Here is a 24502-nt window from a genome sequence, read left to right on the forward strand (position 1 = left end):
CTCACCATAATCCAATGGCGGGGCACTTAGGACAGGATAAAACCCTGGACCGTCTCATGGCCCGCTTCTATTGGCCAGGCATTCATGGCGATGTTTGCAGGTGTTGCGCAGCATGTCGGGAATGTCAGCTGGTGAACCTGTTGGCCACCCCAAAAGCGCCCTTGTGCCCACTCCCATTAATCGAGGTTCCCTTCGAAAGAATTGGCATGAGACCTCGTCAGGCCGTTAGATCGGACTGCACGAGGGCATCGCTTTGTGTTGGTTCTAGTGGACTATGCAATGCTATACCTGAAAGCAGAGGCACTCTTCCATGTTATCTCCCAAGTCGGGATCCCCAAAGAGATCCTGACTGATCAGGGCACATCTTTTATGTCACAAATATTATGCAAGCTTTACAAATTGTTGGGGATTAAATCGATTCGCACCAGTGTTTATCATCTGCAGACGGATGGACTGGTGGAACGATTCAATCAAACATTGAAAAACATGATTTGTAAGTTTGTTTACGACGATGCGTGAAATTGGGATAAGTGGCTAGAGCCCCTGTTATTTGCAGTACAAGAGGTCCTGCAAGCCCCCACAGGATTTTCCCCGTTCGAGTTATTGTGTGGGAGGAAGCCTCGTGGTGTGCTCGATGTCATTCAGGAAATCTTGGAGGAGGGATCTTCTAACAGTAAATACGAAATTCAGTATGTTGTTGACCTGAAAGCAAAATTCCACACTTTCAGCCACATAACCCAGGAGAATTTGCTACAGGCGCAAGAATGTCAATCCCGGCTGTATAACAGGGGTACTCAGCTACGAGAGTTTGCACTGGGAGATAAAGTGCTCATTTTACTACCCACTTCGAGCTCTAACTTACTCGCCAAGTCGCAAGAGCCCATTGAGGTCACACAACGGGTTGGGGACACCGACTATGAGGTAAGGCGAATCGATAGAGGCGGGGCATGACAGGTGTACCACCTTAACCTCCTTACACCATGGAGGGAGGCAGTTCCTGTGGCTTTGGCAATGGTTGTTCCAGAGAAGGAGGAGCTAGGACCAGAGGTAAATCTAAAAACAGCAGATCAATCCACTTCGGCCCCTTATGAAGACCACCTCTCTCTGTCCTAAATCACGGACGTGGCTAAGTTTTCCGATGTGTTCTCGCCTCTCCCTGGTTGCACTGATCTCATAGAGAAGCACATAGAAACAACCCCAGGGGTGGTAGTATGCAGCCGCCCCTATCGTCTGGTTGCACACAAAAATAATGTGGTTTGGGATGAACTCTTTGTGTGGACTTTAGAAAAGTCAATGCAGTGTCTAAATTCGACACATACCCACTGCCTTGCATTGACGAGCTGCTCGATCGGTTAGGGGTGGCTTGCTTTTATTTGACACTGGATTTAACAAAGGGATATTGGCAGATCCGATTGACTCCAATATCTCACGAAAAAACTGCCTTTTCCACTCCGTTTGCGTTACACCAACTCGTAACCCTTCCTTTTGGGTTGTTTGGGGCTGCCGTGATGTTCCAGCGACTCATGGTCAGAATTCTCCGTCCACATGCAGCACCTGAGGGCTATTCCGAGATCGTTGTGGTGGGCTGGACTCAGGGCGAACCCAGGGAAGTGTGCGATTGGGCGGGTGGAAGTATGGTATCTGGGTTTCCACTTGGGCCATGGGCAGGTGCGTCCTGAAATTGATAAGACAGCAGAGATTGCGGCCTGCCCGAGACCCAAGACCAAAAAGGAGGTTAGACAGTTTCTGGGGCTGGGTGGCTATTATCGTAGGTTTGTACCTAATTATTCGGATGTCACCAACCCACTGACTGATCTCACTAAAAAGGGGGCGCCAGATACGGTCCAGTGGAAGGAGCCATGCCAGCAGGCTTTCATTCGGGTAAAAGCTGCACTCTGTGGTGGACCGCTCTTGCATTCTCCTAACTTCTTTCTCTCTTTTATTTTGCAGGCTGATACGTCGGATAGGGGGCTGGGGACTGTGTTGTTCCAGGTGGTAGAGGTGGAGGAGCGCCCCGTGCTGTACATCAGCCACAAGTTCTCCATGCAAGAGACAAGTACAGCATCAAGCATCAAGAGAGAGAGAGAGAGAGAGAGAGAGAGAGCAACCAGCACAGAGCCGCGTGTGTCTGTGTGTGAGAGAGAACAATAAAACCGCTGAAAGTGAAAATTGGAGATTAAAACGCCTCTGTGTTGTTCCCAAGCCTGCCTTCTGCTTCCTCATTTCCGCCCGAACCTGTGGAGTTGTCACAATAGATGATTTGTCAAAATTTCCAGTTCTAGTAAGGACTCTAGTGCTACTAGTTGTATTGTGTTGCCGGCATACTAAATAAAGGCATTTTTGAGACATGTCAGGGTTTGTTTTAAATATAAAATGCAATAAATAGAGGCTTTTCTTTAAAATGTAATATTAATATTAATATTATGTAATATCATAAAAAAACAGGAGTTACTTCAAATGAGTGTCGACAAGTCATCTGTATGTTTACTCTAGCCACACTGGTGCAGTTTTAATTAAAAAAATCTTGCACAAACAGAGAGCCTTTAATATAAAACTCACAAATATAAGGCAAAATTCTCTTTACTGCTCATTAACTACATACGACACAATAGTTTCTTTTACATTTTGCTTTTCTTGAACATTATATAAGACAAATCAAGAAGAACCCAGATGTTTAAACCAGGCCTTAGAGGATTCGTCTATGTAAGCCCTAGCAGAAAAGGAACGTCTTCCTGGCTGTGATGTGAGTCACTGAATTCACTGAATATACTGAATATACTGAATTCACTCAATGTGCCATGAGTCTAATGATGACTGTGATAAAATGAGAGGTAGCTTGAGAGACTGTGATTTGTTCATTGAGTTGAGTTGGTGTTTATTGCTGTACAGTGATCCATTTATCTCTTCTCTGAACTGACTCATACATATTTGTATTCACAAATATGTCTCTATTTGTACAAATCACTGCACATTCATTTGTTTGTGCATTTGCAACATTTATAAAGTTCATGGATAATTGTGCATGCATTTATTATAATTTTGAGACTAATTTCATTATATAAACACTAAAAACATTTGTAAAATATGCTTATAAGTGTTGACAGAAGGGCATTCCCACAGAGCTAGTCATTACCCATGTGATCTGAAAAGTTAAAGTGGAAGTGGAATCGTTCTTCAATTTTTCTCGTCGCAGACATGGAGACTGCTCTAATGTGGTGCTTTTGGTGGTCATCTGTACTTCTGTTGCTGTCGGTGGTCATCTGTCACGGTAATGTAAAGCATTATTCTGCTTGTTAGTGCACTGTGAATTCATTTTGAGTCATATGGAGCTGAAAGACAGTATAGAATTTGTGAAAAAAAACCAATGCAGAATTGAGGGACTAGAAATAATAGTTTGTCTGTAAAACTGCCAATCAACCAGAATCATGAAGAAAAAATACATTTCTAATCGCAAAATCACTAAATACAACTCAAGTGTGTATTGTGGCACTTGTTAAAAAGCAGAACTAGAGACATGGGTGTGGTTCTCTGGTTCATGCATAAACTGTTTTTTTGAGGAACTGCACTTCCTCTGTAGATACAATACAAACTGGAGCTTGAACCAAAGTGTGCAGGAAATGTACACAAGAATGTAGCATGAAAGATATTTAATCTGGAAATGAGAATTTCATGTTTGAAATGTGAAAGTCAGTGTAATGTGTTACATGAGGGAGGATTATCTGATGATAGATAGATAGATGATAGAATGCAATAGAATAGGGTTTTATTGACGTATTTATAATATTCTACAATTTTTATTAAGAACACAGACAAAATGAAGCTGTATAAGGGGTTGAGAAATAGGCACGAAGTAAACGGTTACAGATTGAATAACTCACTTGTTCATTGTAAATATCACAAAGAATTGGTTATTGGTTATCAGTGATTGGTTTTAGGGAACAATGGTGATCAGTTATTGGTCATTGGCTTTGGTGAGTCGAGTGAACCTGCTCTCCCATCTTATATAACCAGCAGCTGTGATTTCAGCTAGAGAGCTGTATCAAGTGTAGGACAGTTGCTAACATCTGCTTATAAAGTCACTAGATTTTTTTTTTTTGTTAAATAAAGTGACTAAAGGGGTTTAAAATTCAGCAAATCTACCAGCAACATCACTGAATTGGCACAAAGCTAGTCTAAAAATGATCTAGAATTACCACAACTTCAACATCTCTACTTTTGCATGAGTAATTTTATTTGCAAGCAAGCTTATGGATTTATTATTATTTATTATAACCCTTTACTCACCATCTTTTATCTTTTGTATAAATTTAAACTGAATTTGGCCGTTTACTTAGCTCCAGGGCCTGTTGCTATAAATTTCACTCTTATTCAAAATAAAGGACTTCCTGATGCGATGGAATCGGATTAAAAATCAGACAAACAATTGAAAAACACGTCACATAATCTTGCCACACTGATCACTGAAACCTGTTTCCTGTTTCGCCTTGATTAGCACTACTATTTAAATTCCAGTTTTTTAGTGTCTCATTGTCAAGCTTCTGTTGTTGTTTGTTGTCGTGTGTGCCACGTTCTCGCTTATAGTCTGTATGTTTCTTGCCTTGTATCCATAGTTAATTTTAATGGTTCTTATTTTCACTGGTTTGTTTCTTTTGGCTTTGTTTTCCACAATAAATTACCTGTACTTGCATCCTCCTCCACTACCTGACAGAAAGCTTGACCAACCGATGGATGCAGCAGGTTTTTTTTGAGTTCATTAGGGGCTCCTGGATCAGAACTCCCTGATGTGGGAACAACAGGGGGGAGGGAATGGATCAATGCCACGCTGGAATGACTAGGCTGGGGCTGTCCCTCTGCCCCTCTTCCCCACAGAGAACGTTACTAGGGCTGACAGCTTTGCTATGGGTGTCACTCAAGCTTTTGTTGTTGTTGTTTTCTTGTTCATGTTAATGGTTCTCGTTTTCACTGTTTTGGCTTTGTTTTGGCTTTGTTTTCCACATTAAATTACCTGCAGTTGCATCTGCCTCCATGTAGTTAAGTATTAAGTATTATGTAATTTGGGAGTGTAACCACTAGAGGGCATTCTAGGTTAACAGCAAGTTCAGAGTTCAGCAGAGTAGAGGTAGTTGTCCTAGCCAGATTCCGCTTGTGCTCATGTTCGGTTTCTGTAAAATAAAGAGACATTATTTGCAGTCCCTGCCTCTGTATTCTGCTGCTTTACAGGATATTACACTCCACTACCATTTTTTTTGCAAAGTTTGAAAAATTTTGGTATTGTGTTGTAAATTTGGTATTCTCTCACACAATGCAAACGTACAGTTTTTTTCACTTAAGGAAAACCAGTAGACAAATGAAATGAACCACTGAAGGGGCTTCTGTACAATACAATTTTAAACATGTGTTTTACATGTTTTTTTTAAACACAATTTTAAACAAGACATAAACAAGGAGGTACTGCCTCACCGGGCACAGTGTCTATTCACATAGTGATTTTTTATGGCAACTGGCAAAAAACATGTTTAACATGTAAAAAGTGGTAAAAGTTAAACTCATTTTTTTTCTTTTTATTTATTTTATTGTAAGATACATTAGTTGAATTGAAAGGAGACTATTTGGCCATATAGGTTATCGAGGCATTTGTTAAGACTAACTGTTTATGTATTAAAATTCATTAACATATTTGCATAGTTTTAGAGGCATTATCAACTATCCCTTCCACCCTCACACATACACATTGCCATGGTGCTACAACTAAGGCCTACTTGAAGAAGCCCCCCAGCCAAACCTCCCACCCACAATGGGTGCTTCTGTGCTCCGTACCACCCTCCTGCCCCAGTGCCCTCTCTTTTTTGAAAACCAAAATATGGTCACCCTAACCTAGTGGCATGTTTTAGTAAAGTGGAGGAAAACTGGTATAGCCTTAGCAGAGTAAATACACACAAATGTGGGAAGAACAAACAAAATTGGGACATGATGACTTGACTGACAGTTAACACATTAGGTCGACATCTTTTACCAGCGTTTTTATTCACTTTAGGGTTCCATCTCCATGGTCCATCTGATCCTCTCATTGTCCATCTGGGAGGCTCAGTGATGCTGCCCTGCTTTGTAGAAACTCCTCTACCAATGGAAGAACTGGAAGTGGAGTGGAAAAGAAATGACTCTGAAACTCTAGTGCACTTGTGGCAGGACGGAGAGAGTCGACCAGAGTCTCAGAACCAGCGTTATCATGAAAGAGCTCATTTCTTCACTGAGGAGATCGCTCATGGAAACTTCTCTCTCTTCCTTACAAATGTGACCTGTGAAGATGTAGGAGTTTATAAGTGTGCTGTTTACACAAAACTGGACTCTGATGAAACTCTGATTGAAATAAAGGAGACTGGTAGGTAAATTTTATCACCCAGTGTAAATAATGTTCTGTAAATAATGCTGGATTTAAAAAGGAACACTTGAGTTCAATTCTTTCTTATGTATAATCAATTTAATTTTTTTTTTTTTTTTTTTTTTTACAATTCTCATTTCAGAGCGCTTGATCGTGTCTGGAGGCCACGTCATATCTGCTTATGTCGGTGAAGATGTCACTCTGAATTGCTTTGTAGACTCAAATATCCCACTGGAAAATATAGAAGAGGTGTCATGGAAGAAAATGGATGAAGATATCTTAGTGCTGTTCTATCAGGAGAGTGAGGTCCTGACAGACTCATCCCATGAGAGATACAGAGACAGAGTCGAGCTCTTCAGTGCTGAAGAAAGGAACAAAGGAAACTTCTCATTGAGACTGAAGAGTGTTCAAACTGAGGACAAAGGGCTGTATATATGTTTAGCATTCTCTGGGGCATTATCAGACAATACAACTGTGGAAGTGCTGCAGCTGGGTAAGTCAATGTTTTTTATGCACAAAACATGTAAAAATGTAGCAGAGCTGAGCGCCTTAATAAGTCAGAAGTGGATTATCAGGGCTAAAATCATGTGGGATGCACTGCCCTTATGAGAGCAAAATTGGCCATGCTCATTGGGTGGGAGGGGCAAACTTTCTCTCCCCTGCCAATCACAGTGACACTAGCCAACTGTAGGAATGTGTGAGGTCATGCTTTCCTTTAAGTGCATTATTCTTGCATGATATCAGTCCCTTCAAATGTCCATTAATTTTAAACGTACAGTATTATGACCGGGAAAGGGGCTGCAACCAAAAAAAAAAAATCTGGTTGTTTCTTATATTTATGTCATTTATAGGTTTTTGTCTGATGCAGGGAAAGTAATAAAAATATCAGTGATTACTCCAAATTGACTTATTTTTTCAGTTTAAAGCAAGCAGCATATTCAACAAGAAGTTATATAAAAAAATTAACAAAAAAAGCATTTTAACTGTAATATGTATAAAAGCATTATAACTATAATATGAAAATATATTTCTTAGAGACAAGTCCATTAGTAAGTTGGTGTGATTATTTTAAAATATCACCAGTTGTTTGTATTTCATCACAAATATTACAGTGTTATAATGCTTTATTAACTCTGGTGTTTGTGCCATGCAGGTTTTTCCTTTATGCATATTGGAATTTTTGTATTATGTATACTTGGATTTGTCTTTGGATCACTTATCCTAGGCTACCTATCTTTTACATCTTTTAAAAATAATGGTAAGTCTGGTCTTCATTTTATCTCTTCAGAAGTTTGGTAAGGTTACATTTAAACTTAATACAGAAAACCTTATACAAATATTCTTTTTTTGTTTGTTTGTAGATGACAGCAGAAGAGCCCTAGCTATACAGTGTGCACATGTCCTTTGTCCTAATATTACTATGTCTATTGTCTTCATCCTTTGGGGTGTTACTGAGGGTAAGTGTTGCTTTTCACAATTACAATGTTTACAACTGTATCACAGTAAACTCCAGAATTACAGCCTTGACACCCCTCATGAAAAATAAGTATACCCTCCTACAAAATAAGAATATAATATATATGTAATAAATTTTTGGCCACTTCTTTGCCTCCCTCAATTTTGTGTAATTTTTTAACTGCTCCACAATTACATTTAAAAAAAAAACAAACTTTTTGTTTCAAAAACTGTACTTCTCTGTATTCATTACCTGACTGGTGCAAGTCAGAAACCATATTTATCTTCTGCAGTAAGAGCTCTGTATCTTGTGCGTATTTATACCCCAGAAAACAGACCATATTCAAAGGCAAAAAAAAAAAACCACTTAAAAACTGACAACAATATAAACATAATCAAAATACCATAAAATGTATAGACATCAATTTGTCATAAAAATTGTTATCGTGTGTAATGTTTATTTCTTTACATGTATTTTTGCCTGGTTAAAATAACATGCCGCTCCTGAAGGGTGCCAAAAATTCTGGACTGGATTGTAATTGTCCAAGTTTTTATTTTCAAAAAATGTAAAAATGTATTCATCAGTTAATCAGCAAGGGTCATGTTCAGCCTTAACAAAATTATAAGTTTAGTCAACTTCCATATTGCCAGTATAGCCACTTCACTACGCCCTGCTCCGAAGAGGACATGTCAATGGCAGAACCCCCCCCTAACAATGGAAAAGGGCAAAGCCCCAGCTAAGACATACATCTGTAGGAACAAGATATTGAGCATGGGCACTCAACTGGTGTGTGCTTCATGCCTAGGGCCACAACATGCCCAGTGTGTGCTAGTATCCCTGGGTTTGTGTGAACACTATGCCTGCTTTTCCCCTTAAGAGTAACTTGCACAGGCTGATGTGCCAAGCTAACCTGATTGACATAGGCCCTATGGTAGGAGCAGCCATTCTCCTGCCACAAGACACAGCAGGCTACTTGCAGGAACTCGCCATTCCCGAGGAAGCTAGCTGGAGCGACCAGCTCAATGCTTTTTGCCCATTACTGAGTGAGATGGAAGACAGCTTCAGGGCTGCGCAGTGTGTGATTGCAGAAGATGGGTCCGACTATGTGGATGAGTCTACTGACCTCAGTTCTGAAGAGGACAAAGTCGACAGAGAACCTTTTACACACACAGGCCACAAAGCCCATAGCATCAGGTAAAACAGCTGCCAAATTGAAATGCCCTGCAAGGAATGCCTAGTCGTTCATGGAGCACTCCATTTTCTACAAAAAAAATCCTATCTAAGGACGGTCAGCATTTGACTGGGTCGACATGGAAGGCAGTGGATTCACCCATTAACTGTACCTCCAGTAGAACCTCTTGTGGCATCCTGCCTCCATTCCACTCAAAAGTCCCCCATGACTGTGGGGGTCTCTACCTTTTCATCCAAGGTCAATTGTCTCCAGTCCTCCATGACTAAGAAATGCTACAAAGCAGTGACCATGTCTGTCAGAGCCCTGAATGCCTCATCTTTGCTCATGGCCTGTCAGGCAGAACTGCAGGAAGAAATGCAGCACCGTGGGACGAGATGTGCCTGGTAGCAGACCTCTGCCTGCGCCTTCACAGATGTGCAGTTCTTCAATGCATATTTCTTAAATTGTACCTCCCCAGGAAGCACACGGCTCCCTCCCAGATACCTCAGCAGATGTTCGCTCAGGCTGTAGCCCGTCCACCCACCTACTAGATCCCTAAGTGATAGCCACTACCTCAAGCCTCCACTCACTGCCCAAACAAGCCTTCAGAGCCTAGAGGCACATAGGTTAAGAAGTCCTTCAACCCCAATGTGACACAAAGAAGCCAGGCTGACAAGGCATGAAGTAAGCCATTTGGCTTCTATCTTCTACATGTTTCTGGCCTCACCTACGTGCGCTGAACAGTATCTGAGGAAGTACAAGTTCAGAATGCTAACACATGCAGCTCTTGTCTGCTGTGTGCATCCAGGCGATTGGTTCACATACATCAACTTGAAGGACTCGTTGAAGGATGCCATCTGCACATACTGGCACACAAACTGACTCTGTGGAGCAGCTCGTGGTTCCTGTCACTTGAGAGCCACTCATGTTCCTGGTGTGATGAATGTGGGTACAGATTTACTGGAATTTACTGGAGTGTGGAAATAGATTTCTTTGCATCGAAAGAGAACATGCAGTGCCCTGTGTTTTATTCCCTAAACGATCAGGATGCCCCAATGGGGGTGGATGTGCTTGCATATGAGTGGAAACAGACCCACTTGTGTGTCAAAACTCTAAGCAGGGTACCGGGACAGAGGCTCACGCTCATTTTGATAGCCCCTGCTGGCCAGGGAGACACTGGCTGGCCCACATAATTCAACTGCTTTGTGGCTGCTTATGGCCCCTCCTTAGATGCAGAGAACTCCTATCCTCAGGCTTGTAGGAAAATATTTCACCATTACTCAGAAGGCCTGGCACTTTGGGCCTGGTGTGTGAGAGGTTAAACCTGACCACAGCCTGGCTACCTGATAGCATTATCATGACCATTCAGAAGAATACAAGAGCATTCATCTATGAATTCAATCTATAATGGCACATGGAACCTGTTTGAGGAGTGGCGCATGGCCTCAGGCTCAGATGCTTTCCAATGTCCTGTTTCTACAGGAACTACTAGATGAGGGCAAAACCTTCTCTACCATTAAGGTAAACCTGGCTGCCATTTTGGTTTGTCATGTAGGTTTTGGGAACACAACAGTGGACTGACACTCCCTTATTTGCCGATTCACACGAAGGGCTCCTAGACTCCACCCTGTATCTAAAGCTTTGATCACTTCAAGGGACTTGGCTATGGTGCTGAAGGTATTATCAGACCCTCTATTCAAGCCTCTGGATCAGTTGGATCTTAAAGCACTTTCTTTGAAAATGGTGATGCTGCTGGCACTGGCTTCAGCAAAGTGCATTAGTGACATCCACACTGGTATCCATGTTGGTAAACTCACCATGTATGCAATTTCTACGGGACAAGACTCAGGTTTTACTGGAACCTAATTCTACATTCATCCCCAGAGTTACCGACACATCATTGACGTGCCAGGTGATTATATTATTAGCCTTTTATCTCCCTCCGTTTGCTTCTGAAGGGCAAGAACAGTCAAATGCTCTCTGCCCAGTCCATGCAATACAGGACGGTGGGGATCAGGAAATCTGACAAACTGTCTGTCTCATGGGGTGACTGATCATGAAACACCATGTCTGGCATTGGATCATGGAAGCTATAGTCTCAGCTAATTCCCAAAAGGGACTACAGCCTCCCACAGGCTTGTGTGCCCACTCCACTGGGGGAATGGCCATGTCCTGGACCTGAGATTTTATGGGTTTGACATAGTTTTGACTAAACCCACTCTGGTGCACTCTGTACTTAGTGTGATATCACAAACAGACACACCAGTCTGATTGGCTACGTTTAGTCTTGGTCTATGAGATAAGCTTGTCCTACAATTTGGAAATCATGATGTCCTGACTCAAGCAAATACTTAAAGGGAAATTTGAGTTACGACCGTGACTGTACGGTGTGCTTGTATAGACTGTCTAGGTGACGTTACAAGATTAAGGCAGGAGTAAATGCCATAATGGAATATTGCTTCTGCGGGAAAACACAAAGATACCTCACCTTTGCCTCCAGAGAGCAGGGTTTACAGTTCTAACCTAAAGATATTCAACCCCTTGCTGTCTCCCCCATATCCATCACCATTATTATAGAGAACACATCGCTGGACTGCCAAAGAGGATACATGAAAGATATAAATTCAGAGGTGCCACTAACATTTAAAATCCTAAAAATTAGAGGAAATTTTATAACTGAATTTCATTAATAATTACTGACAGTAATAGTAATTCTAGGTTGTTTGTACAGTTCTGGAGTAAAGAGACAATATTGTGTCTTTTTAAACTCAGTGGGTTGTTGGTCTAACAATTTATTTATTTGGCTGCAATACATTAATTAATTAATTATTTGATCTTTCCTCCAGGGTTTTTTACTGAAGCAGCAACTTGTTCAGCACTTAATTTTGCTAGGATCCTTTTCCTACTTTGGATTGCTCTCCATCTGAAAACATTTCAAGGTATGATTTGATGATCAGTGGTCCTGTGAGAACTTCTTGTTGGCATTATGCAAATATGTAGCTAAAAATGTTAAATAATAATCCATTTGCAGCTTTAATTAAATAATAAAGAAAAAAAAATGGAGAAAAAAAATCTATGGTACCCAGAAAAGTCCTTTTTTAAATTCTCACTTCTGGGCCATGAGGCCCACTTTCCATATTATTCATGGTGCCAAACCCATGCCAGAATAATGCATGGTCCTGCCCTATGTGTGTGTGTGTGTGTGTGTGTGTGTGTGTGTGTGTGTGTGTGTGTGTGTGTGTGTGTGGGCAGGTAGGCTTGTAAATGCAGTAAACGCAACACATTTTCAATATAATCCTTTAACAAATCATTTGTCTAATTTTCTTTATAGAAACCATGTAATGTTACATCGCACAGCAGGAAACAAGGATCACTTTTAAGTATCACTACCATTACAATTAATAGTAAAGTTTTAGGTTTGACACTTTGTTGGAGCCTATTTAATGTGACATTTTTTCTCTTTCGTCTGAAAACCAAATAGTGACATTTTTTGATGCTTTTTGACAGAAAGTTTTCTGTACATCTCTAATAAATATATTTAATAATGTCTTATCTGAGCCAGGAAGTCGAACATTCATTGCTAGATTTTATTTTACATTATCATTTAGTGTGACAGAAAGTGAGGGAAATTGGAAGAGACAAGAGAACTGGCAGAAGGTTTACTGAAGTGAGATGGGTACTGTGCGGTACTAGTACGGTACTGTGCAAAAGTCTCTTCATACAACAAACTCGGAGGGAGGCACAGACAACTTGAAAACATAATACCTCCATCACTTGGTACCAGAGGCGTAAAAAGAAAAAAAAGACTTTTGTACAGTACACCAAAAACACCTGCACCAGGTCATCAGTATTTTTGATTACTTTATTTAGGCTTTTTGGAGCTGGGAATTAGTAAAATGTGGCCTGTATGTGGGATTTAGAAAACACTGGCCTAATCAGTACATACTGTGTCCTTATTATTTTGCAGATTATCTCCACCAGTTAATTAACCGCTTGGCAATTCTACTACAGTTTGGTTTGATAACTCTTGTTGCTTATTTACGTGAGTATACATCAAACTATTACACCATTACCATCTGCAAGATGTTACTTCATACTTGTATAAAGTGAAAAGTTAAGAAAGGAACTAATTAAAGAATAAAATAATTTTAAAATTATAGTGCTCAACATGTGCTTACATTCATCTTGAGCACTATATTTTTAGAAAAGATAAAAAAAGAATTAGTCACCATTTTTTTAATTTCTAAGATGCAAATTAAAGTAATTGGCAGGAGCTAATTTGCCACAGCATCATCTTGGTCTATTGTCCTTTGTCACATCTTCAAAAGTTGCTGAAAAGAAGAAAAAAGTCTATTACTTTGGTTTAACACCATGGTTGGGGCTGCTCCATAGTATAAAATGCACAGGTCTGATTTTCCTTATCAAAAAAGAAAGAAAGGACTTCTGTTATAGACAGTATGGTTGTCATTGAGAGGCAGAGCTGTTTGGATTCAGTCACAAGCAGTTTAATAGCAGCATCCAAAATAGCAGAATAACTTATAGTTAAACAGACAGGGTTCAAATCACAGGCAAACTTATGTACAATTGCTGGAAATGAAACTGACTTAATTGGGATTATCTGTCATAAATCTAAACTAAATTGCCCATTATATTGGCAGGGAGCAATGTAGTTATCAAAAAAATAATTTGCTCATTATTTACTTAAAAAATTATTACAAAAAAAAATGTCGTGTGATATAAATACCCCTGTTCCTGGAAGTACCCAGAGTTTGTAAGAGAACAAACCCAAACCTACAGCATCATGAAGATAAAGGAGCAATCAAAACAAATCCAGGACAAAGTTCTGAAAAAGCATCAATAAGTTTTTTGTTGTAACTTTATTAAACTTTATTAAAATATAGAAAATGAAATATTGCACTACCATTACTCTTAATCAAGTATGTCAGTGGACGGTTCCCAGCTCCTCTCCTCAGGGCTGTACTCTTTCTGGTCCTCAAGATATTACATTTGACCCCTTTTTGTCCAATGCACAGTGTAGGGGGTAATTGTCAGCAAGCACTGTGAGTCGTTGCAATCAGAACATTACCTGGTTGATCTTACAATGTTATTTTACATGGTCCCACAAATCTGGGGTTCAGATTGCAGCAAGGCAGGCGTAGCCAAAGGTCTTGGGCTGACACAGGAGGTGTTGATGAACAGATGAACCCCTGTTATAGAGCTTCTTGGATATACTCCTCCACAGCCTTAGTTTCCTCATAGGAGAGAGGATTGTACAGAGATACGATGCCTTGTAAGAGTTCTACTGTTTCTCATGTTTCTCTACTCTTGCATACAATATACTATATCTCTATACAATGCCCTTATACTTCCAGTCAGTCTGTTTCATAACACGAGACCACAGGGGTCTTAGTATGCTCTCTTGCCTGTAACAGATTCATCGGAAGCAGGATGTGGTGCCTAAACTTAGTGATTATATTACTAAACAGCTAATTATTTAAAGTTAATATTAGCCTCTAAGCAAACAACAATCACTCACTACAAAAATGCAGACAGATCTAATGCAGACATCACACAGCTTTATAATGTAATGTTAGAGAATACTACTTACAGCTGTGCCACTATCTAGCTAGCGTACATGTCAGAACTTTGTGAGTATATCCTTGCCTTCTCCTTCTCGTATGTTTGCATAAAAAATTTGTTTGATTTGTTTAATTATTGAACTGGCTCTCAAGTAATGAAGAACGAAAAAAAAAATTAAACAGATCAAACAAATTTCTTATGCAAACATACAAGAAGAAGAAGGCAAAGATATGCTCACAATTTTTTTTCTCTGTTAGAAAATACACTGTATTTAAAAAAAGCGTTCAAGGATTTATTAAGGGTTCATTTGATGATTAAAGTGTAACTTCCAGTAAAGGCTTCTATTTGGAGCCCATTTACATGGAGAAACATGTAACTCAGGAACTTTTAAGGGTTCTGAATTGTCTAAGACTGTATGGTAATTGCCTACTATTTTCTCTAAAATACGTAAAAAAAGAACACAGAAAGAAAGCAACAAATATGTTGATTTTCCTAAGCAGAAAGCACAGGTTTTTCCTCATGCTTGAGTTGATCTAGATGAAATCTAACTCTGTATATTGCGTTGTGGATCCATGAGCCAATAGAAAACAAGCGGTTGGAATGTTAGAAGCGCTCCTATATTTACTTATTAATTATACAGTTTGGGTTTCAGTTTAACGCTGAAATGAAAATCATTAAATAAAACTTGCTTCCAGAAACTAGGTACCATTGACACAGTAACTTCACATCAAGTGTTGCAACAAATTAAATTTTGTGACATAAAAATTAAAACAAATAAACCATAAAAATGTTTTGTAACCAATGCAACTGTAAAGGTAATGTTACCATTATAGAGAGGGCACAATTGTCACTTTTTTGGTTTGAGTTTTTATTTAAATTACAGACTTTGTATTTCCCACATAACATGAATACAATTGTTTATTTTTCAAGTGCAAGATTACTGATATCATGAACGAGTGCTGTACATTTTCACTGAAACTGAAAGGAATCTTACACTTTTACTGATAAAGCAGCACAACTGTAACATCACATGGGTCCATTGTAACACCACTCAAAGAACGCAGTAAACTTACATATTCATGTCTCCAGCAAGAGTGGACAATTTCCACTGATTTTTTCAAATAGAAATGCAGAAGTGATGTACTTGTGTCCAGCCTGTAATGATGTTACAGATCTCCTCCAGTGCAGTTTGCTTCATTTGAGTAAAACACATCAAGTCAGCTGAATTAATTATTAAGGCGAGACACTGCAGGTGAATAGGAGAAATTTTTTAATGTGAAGATATTATCATGAAACTTTACCAATAAATTATATACATTATTACATCTATTTTTTGCATTCTGAAAAAGTATGTTTAGATATGCAACTAAGATACTACCTCATTAAATATGCGCTTATTTACCTACATTTAAAAAATAAAAATCTAGATATTGAAAAGAGTTATATTTAAAATCTTTATTTCATTTTAACAACATAGAGTTAAAAGTTTTTTACAGGACAGATTTTGGATATTTTCTTTTTTCATTAAAAAAATCTCAAAATATTATGAACATGTATTAAAACTTGATTATCACCATGATTTTAATACAATACGGTATGTAATGAACACTGTGTGTATTATTCTGTAATAATCATCAGAATATAACTAAGAATGATCATGGAAAGTATGGCTTATGTAAGTGCTACACAAGTTAACATTTTTGGTTCAAAGTGTTGAAAACACTCATTTTGAGAAAACAGCTTTTAAAGATATTGATTGCAGAATTTCATATTTACTGATTAGAAATAACACTTTTTTGTAACAGTAATTCATTTATCATTTCCCCCAAAGCTCTACTACACAACTGACTATATATAAACTGTACATGACTTCTTTGTGTGAATCATATTATAGACAGAGACGTGATGAGAGGAGGGCAAATAGAGGAGAAGTGGAGAAGAGAGAGGACAGGAGTGAGAGAGGGAGAGAGGAGAGGCCCCAAATTAGTCTGTTACACGTACTTTCCTTAAAGCTATGGATAGCTGCTCACGTCTGTTTTTTGATGCTTTTGCCTGAAATTTCAGTGTTTTTCCCATCTCTTTTTACTGTATGATGTCTCTGATGCAAGCTAGCGGAACACATCACGTGATGCATTTCAGCGAATCACATCGCCAGAAATGAACTTTAAACTTCCTTAGCCAATGAAATTCTGCCTCCTGGTTTACGTCGGCCTGTAGTTTCTCACTATTGGTGATCTCTAAAAAGGACAAGAGATACAGAGCTGATCTCTCTGAATTTTGTGTTTTTTGTGGAATAGATGTAGAGACTATTTTGCATGTATGTATGTTAAATTTTTCTGGATTGATGTTGAATATTTATTTACTATGTTGAGTGGATCTAAAATTAATATAAGGAAAAGAGATGTTATATTTTATTTTGATAAAAAAGATATGGATAAGAGTCACATCTTTATGCTAAATCTTCTAATATTATTAGGTAAGTTTCATATACACAAATTGAGGATTTATTTTGAAACTCTTCAAGGTCTTTCAAATCAGAAAGCAACCAGAACTATGGATACGCTCAAAGAACTAAACTCCTCTTTTCTATTGTGATTATTCTGAATGCTAATTATTCAGCATATAAAAAAAAGATCTCTAAAAAGGAAACCATTCTAATGATACCATTTCAAGAGTGATTGCAGAGATACATCTAGTTGAAAAATGCTAACTTTGTCATAAGTAAGGGGAAATTGACAGACGTAAGAACACTAGATGCCTAAAAATAAACATTTTAATGTGAACTTTTGCCATTTTTATGGTATCAGTTTTAAATAAGACATGTTATAGAAACAAAATTTACCAAAATCTGAAAATTGCCCAGTATGTAAAAAAATGGCTTTTTTTTATGCCTGCCGTGTCTCGTCTTAAGGCTGCTTGCTGCAGTTCATGTGATAGTCAACTGCTTGAATGATTACTAAATCTAAAATTGGAATATTTTATTTTAATACATTATTTACTTCCTTTACATGTTGTTACTTCTGTATTTCTCTAAGCAAAGCTTTCGATATTTTTGTTTGCAAAGCACTGTATGTATTTGTGTAATATAACATTTTTTGTTCTTGTTATTGTCTAGCTATTCTTGTGGATGTCTGGTATAAAACAGACACTGTAGGGAAAGTGTTGATTCTGGTAGGTCCGCAACTGGGGTTCATTCCAGCTCTTCTGTATCTTATCGCTACAGGTAGGTGTTTCAACAAATTTTTGTTTTATATTAAACAATTCTTATAATGTGTGTGTGTGTGTGTGTGTGTGTGTGTGAGAGAGAGAGAGAGAGAGAGAGCGAGAGAGGGAGAGAAAGTTGGTGTGGGGACATGAGTATAGAAGCCAGAGGAGAGTACATGTTTGAGATTGTTTACTTCTAACATAATATTACTTTTAGGAACGTCCTTTTGTGATTTTCCATAATAAATTATAGGATCGATATGCAGATACATTTAAAAAAATGTTACTACATGTTTTAAACAATTTCAAACAGGCATAATCAATCACCCTTTTTTGCTGAAGTGGAATATCAAATGTTATTTAATTGGTCATCTAGTGGACTATATAGGCATTACAGTGCCATTATATTATACCCTATGTAGCATGTATAGTGAATATGAAGCAACTTGGGATTTTGCATACATACATTTACATTATCTCACTTGAAAATCACTCGCTGCTGCTGAGGATGGCCCCATACAGACAGCCTAAAGATCAGTGACATTACTGAGGAACCTGTGGTACTGTGGTATCATATAGAAACCATGAAGATAGCTTTACTACTGCAATTGCTACAAACAGATTTGCACAAGTATCCATCGGTGAACTGTTGATAACTTCAACAAAATAGACTTCATGTTAAAACTGCAATGAATTCAGAAACAACTCTGACGCTTATAGTCATAAGTTGCTCATAAGCTCATAAGTTCCTGTTTACACAATTGCACTTTTTGACTCCATAGTATACAGTTATAGAAGGGATTTATTTATAATTGCTCTATCCGTTGCACCCAGATGAGGATGGGTTCCCTTTGGAGTCTGGTTCCTCTCAAGGTTTCTTCCTCATATTGTCTCAGGGAGTTTTCTTCACTGAAACCTCTGGCTTGATCATTAGAGATAAATTCAGCCTATTCCTAACATCACTGTTCTCAACAGAAATAGAAATCCTGACAAAATATGAAGCAGTGGTATACCTGCTCTACACATGCATAGGTAGAGGAGTCAGATTCTGGGAATTGGGAATTGAGAATATTATTAATTTATATTAATATAAAATGGTAATATTATTACATCCTCCCATACTCTTCTTAAACCTGAAATTCTGGAAATTCAATTCAATTTTATTTATATAGCGCTTTAAACAATGGACAAAATCATTCCTCTTCTACAGCTGAATGCTATAGAATCAAGCAGTGCTACACGTGTTGAAAGAATGTTGAGTATAAGCATCTGAGTCATTTTTGATTTTATTAGAGTTTTAACTGTAAGTCTATAATATCAAAGTGAAGTCATCTAGTGTTCAATGATTGGAATTTGAATATAAACAGTTTTAGCAAGTGCAGTCTTTCGGCTATCCAAGTAAGAACATCCACAGTCACCTTTAGGGTGTCCGGAAATGCTTGTATTCCTGTCTTTTTTAGGCTATTGGTTCTGGACAATTAAATCATTAATCTTTTTTTTAATGATAAATAGTATGCAAGAAAAATACTGCAATACAGCACAAACCTAGAGAATGGACTAGTCATGATCGCAGAATGGACTGCTTCCTATATTCCTTTTTAAGATACCTGAGATTTAATTCAGTTCGATTTTATTTTATTTGTATAGTGCTTTTAACAATGGACACTGCCAGCTTTAAAGAAATACATAAATTCCTGATATAAATTTAAAATTTATAAATTTAAAATTTTTGTGGAAAAATACCTGTAATCCACCAAGAGAACAACAGAAACTCAAGAAATTTTTCAGCATCTGTATGCTGACTCTGAGATTCTGGGAATTGGGAACAACATCGCCCCATTCAAGAGCATGTGAGATGGAGGAAGGGGAAAGGGATTCCAGGCAGTTCCAGTTAATATAGGAGAGTTCGAGACACTTACGCAACTGTCACTCATTCCAGTTTCAAATGTCAATTGGCTCATCTGTGTCATATTTATGTGTATTTATATTATATGTATTTAATATTGTCCTTGAATGACATTCCATAGTGGTTGTGATTGTATTCACAGCCAGAATATAAATTTCAGCGTGATGTGTTGTGGTTACATCAAACTGTCAGACAGTGGAGCGAGACTTAACCCCGCTCCTCACTCGAGCCGATATCACGTGAGAAACATGCGTTTAAGTGCAACATCAGAGTCGAGCGTAACTGAGACACGCCTCTGCACATAATTCTAAAATAACTTCTGAACAGTGTTGAAGTCTGTAGTTGCATCTGATACAATATTAACTCCTCACTACATGCACTTAAATCCACACTTAGTGATTGTGCTGACAGCGCATCATCATAATCTGCCAAGTTACAGTCAAATATGCTGAAACGTCTCCAGGTTACGTATGTAACCATGGTTCCCCGAGGGAACGAGACGCTGCGTCACGAAACGCTATGGGAACGCCCCCGCGTGACCGCGCTCTGAATCACGTGTCTAATCCGTCCAATGGATGGGTGAGACGTCACGGGCGGGGTGACGTAGCGACCTGGAAGCATAAAAGCCCGAGCGGCGAGCCCCGCGTTAGCTTACTGGAAAATGAAGCAAGCGCCGCAGGGATGCCGGAAGTGTGGCACCGAGACGCAGCGTCACGTTCCCTTGGGGAACCATGGTTACATACGTAACCTGGAGACGTTCCCCTTCAGGAACTCGAGCTGCGTCACGAAACGCTATGGGAACGAGTATACCCACGCTGCCAGACTTACAAGTCCCTGCCTCCAGGAGGAGGCAAGCCTAAGGCACAAGGACAGAGGAGCCGGGAGTGGCTCGGGTATCTAGGTCATAAAACCTGGCAAAGGTCAGGGGCATGGACCTTCCCGCCGTGTTGCAGATGTCCTGTAAGGACACACCTGCCAGAAAGGCCTTAGAGGCCGCCACCACTCGGGTAGAGTGAGCCTTGACCCCCAGGGGACTGGGGAGACCAGAGGACTCGAAAGCCAGAGAAATGGATTCTACAATCCACCGGCTGAGGGTCTGCTTAGAAGCAGGAAAACCCCTCTTAGGGGGACCAAAGCAAACAAGCAACTGGTCCGCCTTTCTCCACAGGGCAGTTCTGTGGACGTACGCGTCCAGTGCTCGCACTGGACACGTACAATTGAGCTTCCGATGGTCGGGCTCCCTGAAGGGAGGAGGACAGAAAGCCTGCAGCACGACCGGCCGTGGTGCCGAGGAGGGGACTTTCGGTACGTACCCCGCTCGGGGGTACAAGAATGCTTTGGCCAAACCAGGCGCAAAGTCTAAATAGGAAGGGGCCACCGAGAGGGCCTGAAGATCCCCCACTCTCCTAAGAGAGGAAATTGCCAAGAGAAAGGCAGTTTTCAACGTCAGAAGACGGTCCGAAATCTCCTCTATGGGCTCGAAGGGGGGGTTTGCAGAGAGCCTCTAAAACCACGGCCAGGTCCCACGAGGGGACCCGAGATCGAGCTGGAGGTCTGATCCTCAGCGCACCGCGGAGGAAACGTGTCACCCAGGGGTGCCTGCCCACTGACTGGCCATCGAGAGGGGCGTGGCAGGCCGCAATAGCCGCCACGTACACCTTCAGGGTGGAGTGGGTCAGTCCCGCGGAGAGGCGGGCCTGCAAGAACTCCAGCACTGTACCAACTGGGCAGTGAACAGGGTCAAGCCGGCGGTCTCCGCACCAGGAAGTGAAAAGTTTCCACTTCAGGGCGTACAGTTTCCTCGTAGAGGGAGCTCTGGACTGGAGGATGGTCTCCAAAACCTCGGTTGAGAGACCGGAAGCGCGGAGTTGTGCCCCCTCAGAGGCCACACCCACAGCTTCCACAGCTCCGGGCGGGGGTGAAGATGGCCCCCCGCCTGTGAGAGGAGATCCCTCCTGATCGGAATCTCCCATGGGGAGCCGTCTAGGAGGGAAATCAGGTCCGAGAACCATACTCGGCCCGGCCAGAACGGGGCTACTAACAGTAGACGAATTCCGTCCCGGCACACTCTCTCCAGAACTCCCGGGAGCAGAGCGACCGGAGGAAAGGCGTACAGACGCAGCCTCGGCCACGGCTGTACCATGGCATCCAGTCCAAGAGGAGCTGGATGAATCAGAGAGAACCAAAGGGGACAGTGCGACGTCTCCTGCGTCGCAAACAGATCCACCTGGGCTCTGCCGAACATACGCCATATGAGCTCCACCACCTCGGGGTGGAGTCTCCATTCCCCGGGCACCGCCCCCTGCCTCGACAGGGTGTCCGCTCCCACGTTGAGATGACCAGGGATGTAGGCCGCTCTCAATGAGAGGAGGTTCCCTTGGGACCACACAAGGATCTGGAGCGCCAGCCTGTAAAGGGGGCGCGAATGCAGACCTCCCTGGCGGTTGATGTAAGAGACCACCGTCGTGTTGTCGGTGCGCACCAACACGTGGTGGCCTCTTAGGTCTGGGAGAAAGTGTTTCAGAGCTAGAAACACGGCCAGCATCTCCAGGCGGTTGATGTGCCAAGTGAGATGGCGGCCGCTCCACAGACCACGGGCAGGACGGCCACTCATGACCGCTCCCCATCCGGTGAGGGACGCATCCGTCGCTAGCACTACGCGGCGACCAAGAGCTCCCAGGACCGGGCCCTGAGACAAGAACCCAGGTTCTCTCCACACAGCTAAGGCACGGCGGCATCGCCGCGTGACCTTGATCATGCAGAGCGGGTTTCCTCTGTTTCGGAAAAACCCCCTGGTCTTGAGCCACCACTGTAGGGGTCTCATGTGCAGCAGGCCAAACGGTATTACATTGGACGCAGCTGCCAATAGGCCCAGCAGTCTCTGAAACTGCTTTACAGTGAGTGACCGGCCTACTTTCACTCTCGCGACTGCTGTGAGGACCGACTCGATCCGAGCAGCAGACAAACGTGCCTGCATCGTGGTCGAATCCCACACGACGCCTAGATAAGCGGTTCTCTGAGCTGGAGAAAGCACGCTTTTCTTGGTGTTTAGTCTTAACCCCAGTTCCTTCATATGGGCGAGAACGGCATCTCGATGCCGAGCCGCCATCTGCTCTGAATGAGCTAAAATCAACCAGTCATCGATATAGTTCAGTATGCGGATGCCCTGTAGTCGCATAGGAGCCAGGGCAGCATCCACGCACTTCGTGAAGGTGCGGGGTGAGAGTGCTAGGCCGAAGGGAAGAACCCGATACTGGTAAGCTTCGCCCCCAAAAGCGAACCTCAGGAACTTCCTGTGCGGGGGAAGGATGGAGATGTGGAAATACGCATCTTTTAGGTCGATCGTGACGAACCAGTCCTCGGACCTGATCTGAGACACGACCTGAGTGACCGTAAGCATCCTGAACTTCAGTCGAGTGACTGAGAGGTTCAATTGCCGCAAGTCCAAAATGGGACGCAGCCCTCCCCCCTTCTTGGGAACAATGAAGTACCGGCTGTAGAACCCTGACTCTCTGTCGTGAGGAGGGACCACCTCGATGGCCTCCTTCCTCAGGAGAGTATGTACTTCCTGCTCCAATACCAGAGCCTGCTCGGGACCCACCACAGTGGGAAGAACCCCAGAAAAATGAGGTGGAGGCGAGCCGAACTGAATTCGGTAGCCTCTTTCTACAGTACGCAGGACCCAATGAGACACATTCGGCAGAAGTTTCCACGCTGCCAGAAAGCTCACTAAGGGAATCAGTCTCTCGAGACTGACCTCTGGTGTAATAGAAGCGGTTAGCTGGGTGCCCTGAGGCGGCGAACCGACATGGGGGAAATGAGCTAACCGCTGTGAAGGCCTCAGAAGAGGCCGCGAGCCTCCCAGACCCGCTACGTTGCCGGGCGAGAACTGGGAGAGGCGCTCGCCGGAGACCGCTGCGCCCTGAAGCACCATAGGTGGCAGGGTTGGCAGATCGACCTCCTGAGGGCACTGGGGGGACCCGGGCACCGTAAGATGAGGTGTACGCCGCGTCGCCCCAGAGGGGCCCGCCCTCGGAAGCCCTGGGCCAAAACCATCACGGCTTCTTAGCCGCGGCCCTTCTGGACATGAGGACGGTCCTCAGATCCGCCTTAGTGCCCGAAGGGCCGGGCCCAGAGCGTCGTCGCGACTCCTGCTCCCGCCTCGGGGGAACACGGGAGGCGACGCTCTGCTTTTGGGTCTCCCTGTAGGAGGGGGCCGTACACGGAGGGGGCTGCCCCCGCCCAGCAGCCCCATGAGCTAGAGAGCGACGGGGGAGGAACCGCTGGAACGCCGCCACCTGAGCACGGGCCTGCTGGTATCTCTCGACGACGGAGTCTACCGCGTCGCCAAACAGGCCCGAGGGAGTAAGCGGGGCGTCCATGAGCACGACCCTGTCCTTCTCTTTCATATTGGACAGGGTCAGCCAGAGATGCCTCTCCGCCGCCACCAGGACTGCCATAGACCGACCGATAGCACGGGCGGTCTCCTTGGTGGCGCGGAGGGACAGATCAGTGGCCTGCCTGAGCTCAGCTACCTGCTCAGACGTACTCTCCCCTGCTCATCCAGCTCTTTAAGCAGGTCTGCCTGGTACGCCTGTAACACCGCCATGGTGTGCAGACACGCACCGGCCTGACCTGCTGCCGTGTACGCCTTGCCTACCAGTGCTGAGGTGGTCCGCAGCGGCTTGGTAGGCAATGCCGGAGCCTTCAGGGACGATGCAGCAGCAGGGGACAGATAGCTGGCTAGCGTCTGTTCAAGCCTGGGCATCGCCCTGTAACCGGAGTAGTCCAGCCCCGCCACATTAG

General features: G+C 42.3%; 1 protein-coding gene across 3 annotated transcripts in view; it reads left to right on the plus strand.

The window, feature by feature from the left end:
* Positions 1–3150: 3150 nt before the first annotated feature.
* The window catches only part of LOC117598519 (uncharacterized), a 97169-nt gene continuing 75817 nt past the window's right edge, over positions 3151–24502 (plus strand). For all 3 annotated transcript variants that reach the window (XM_053238565.1, XM_053238564.1, XM_053238566.1), the window contains exons 1-8: positions 3151–3268; positions 6035–6379; positions 6522–6872; positions 7533–7637; positions 7741–7836; positions 11853–11945; positions 12974–13048; positions 17702–17809. In XM_053238565.1, the coding sequence (XP_053094540.1) occupies positions 3196–3268; positions 6035–6379; positions 6522–6872; positions 7533–7637; positions 7741–7836; positions 11853–11945; positions 12974–13048; positions 17702–17809 (1246 nt within the window). In that variant the 5' untranslated portion in view covers positions 3151–3195. The remainder of the gene's footprint in view (positions 3269–6034; positions 6380–6521; positions 6873–7532; positions 7638–7740; positions 7837–11852; positions 11946–12973; positions 13049–17701; positions 17810–24502) is intronic.

Source organism: Pangasianodon hypophthalmus, chromosome 12 (genome assembly GCF_027358585.1).
Source record: "Pangasianodon hypophthalmus isolate fPanHyp1 chromosome 12, fPanHyp1.pri, whole genome shotgun sequence".
Taxonomy (NCBI): Eukaryota; Metazoa; Chordata; class Actinopteri; order Siluriformes; family Pangasiidae; genus Pangasianodon; species Pangasianodon hypophthalmus.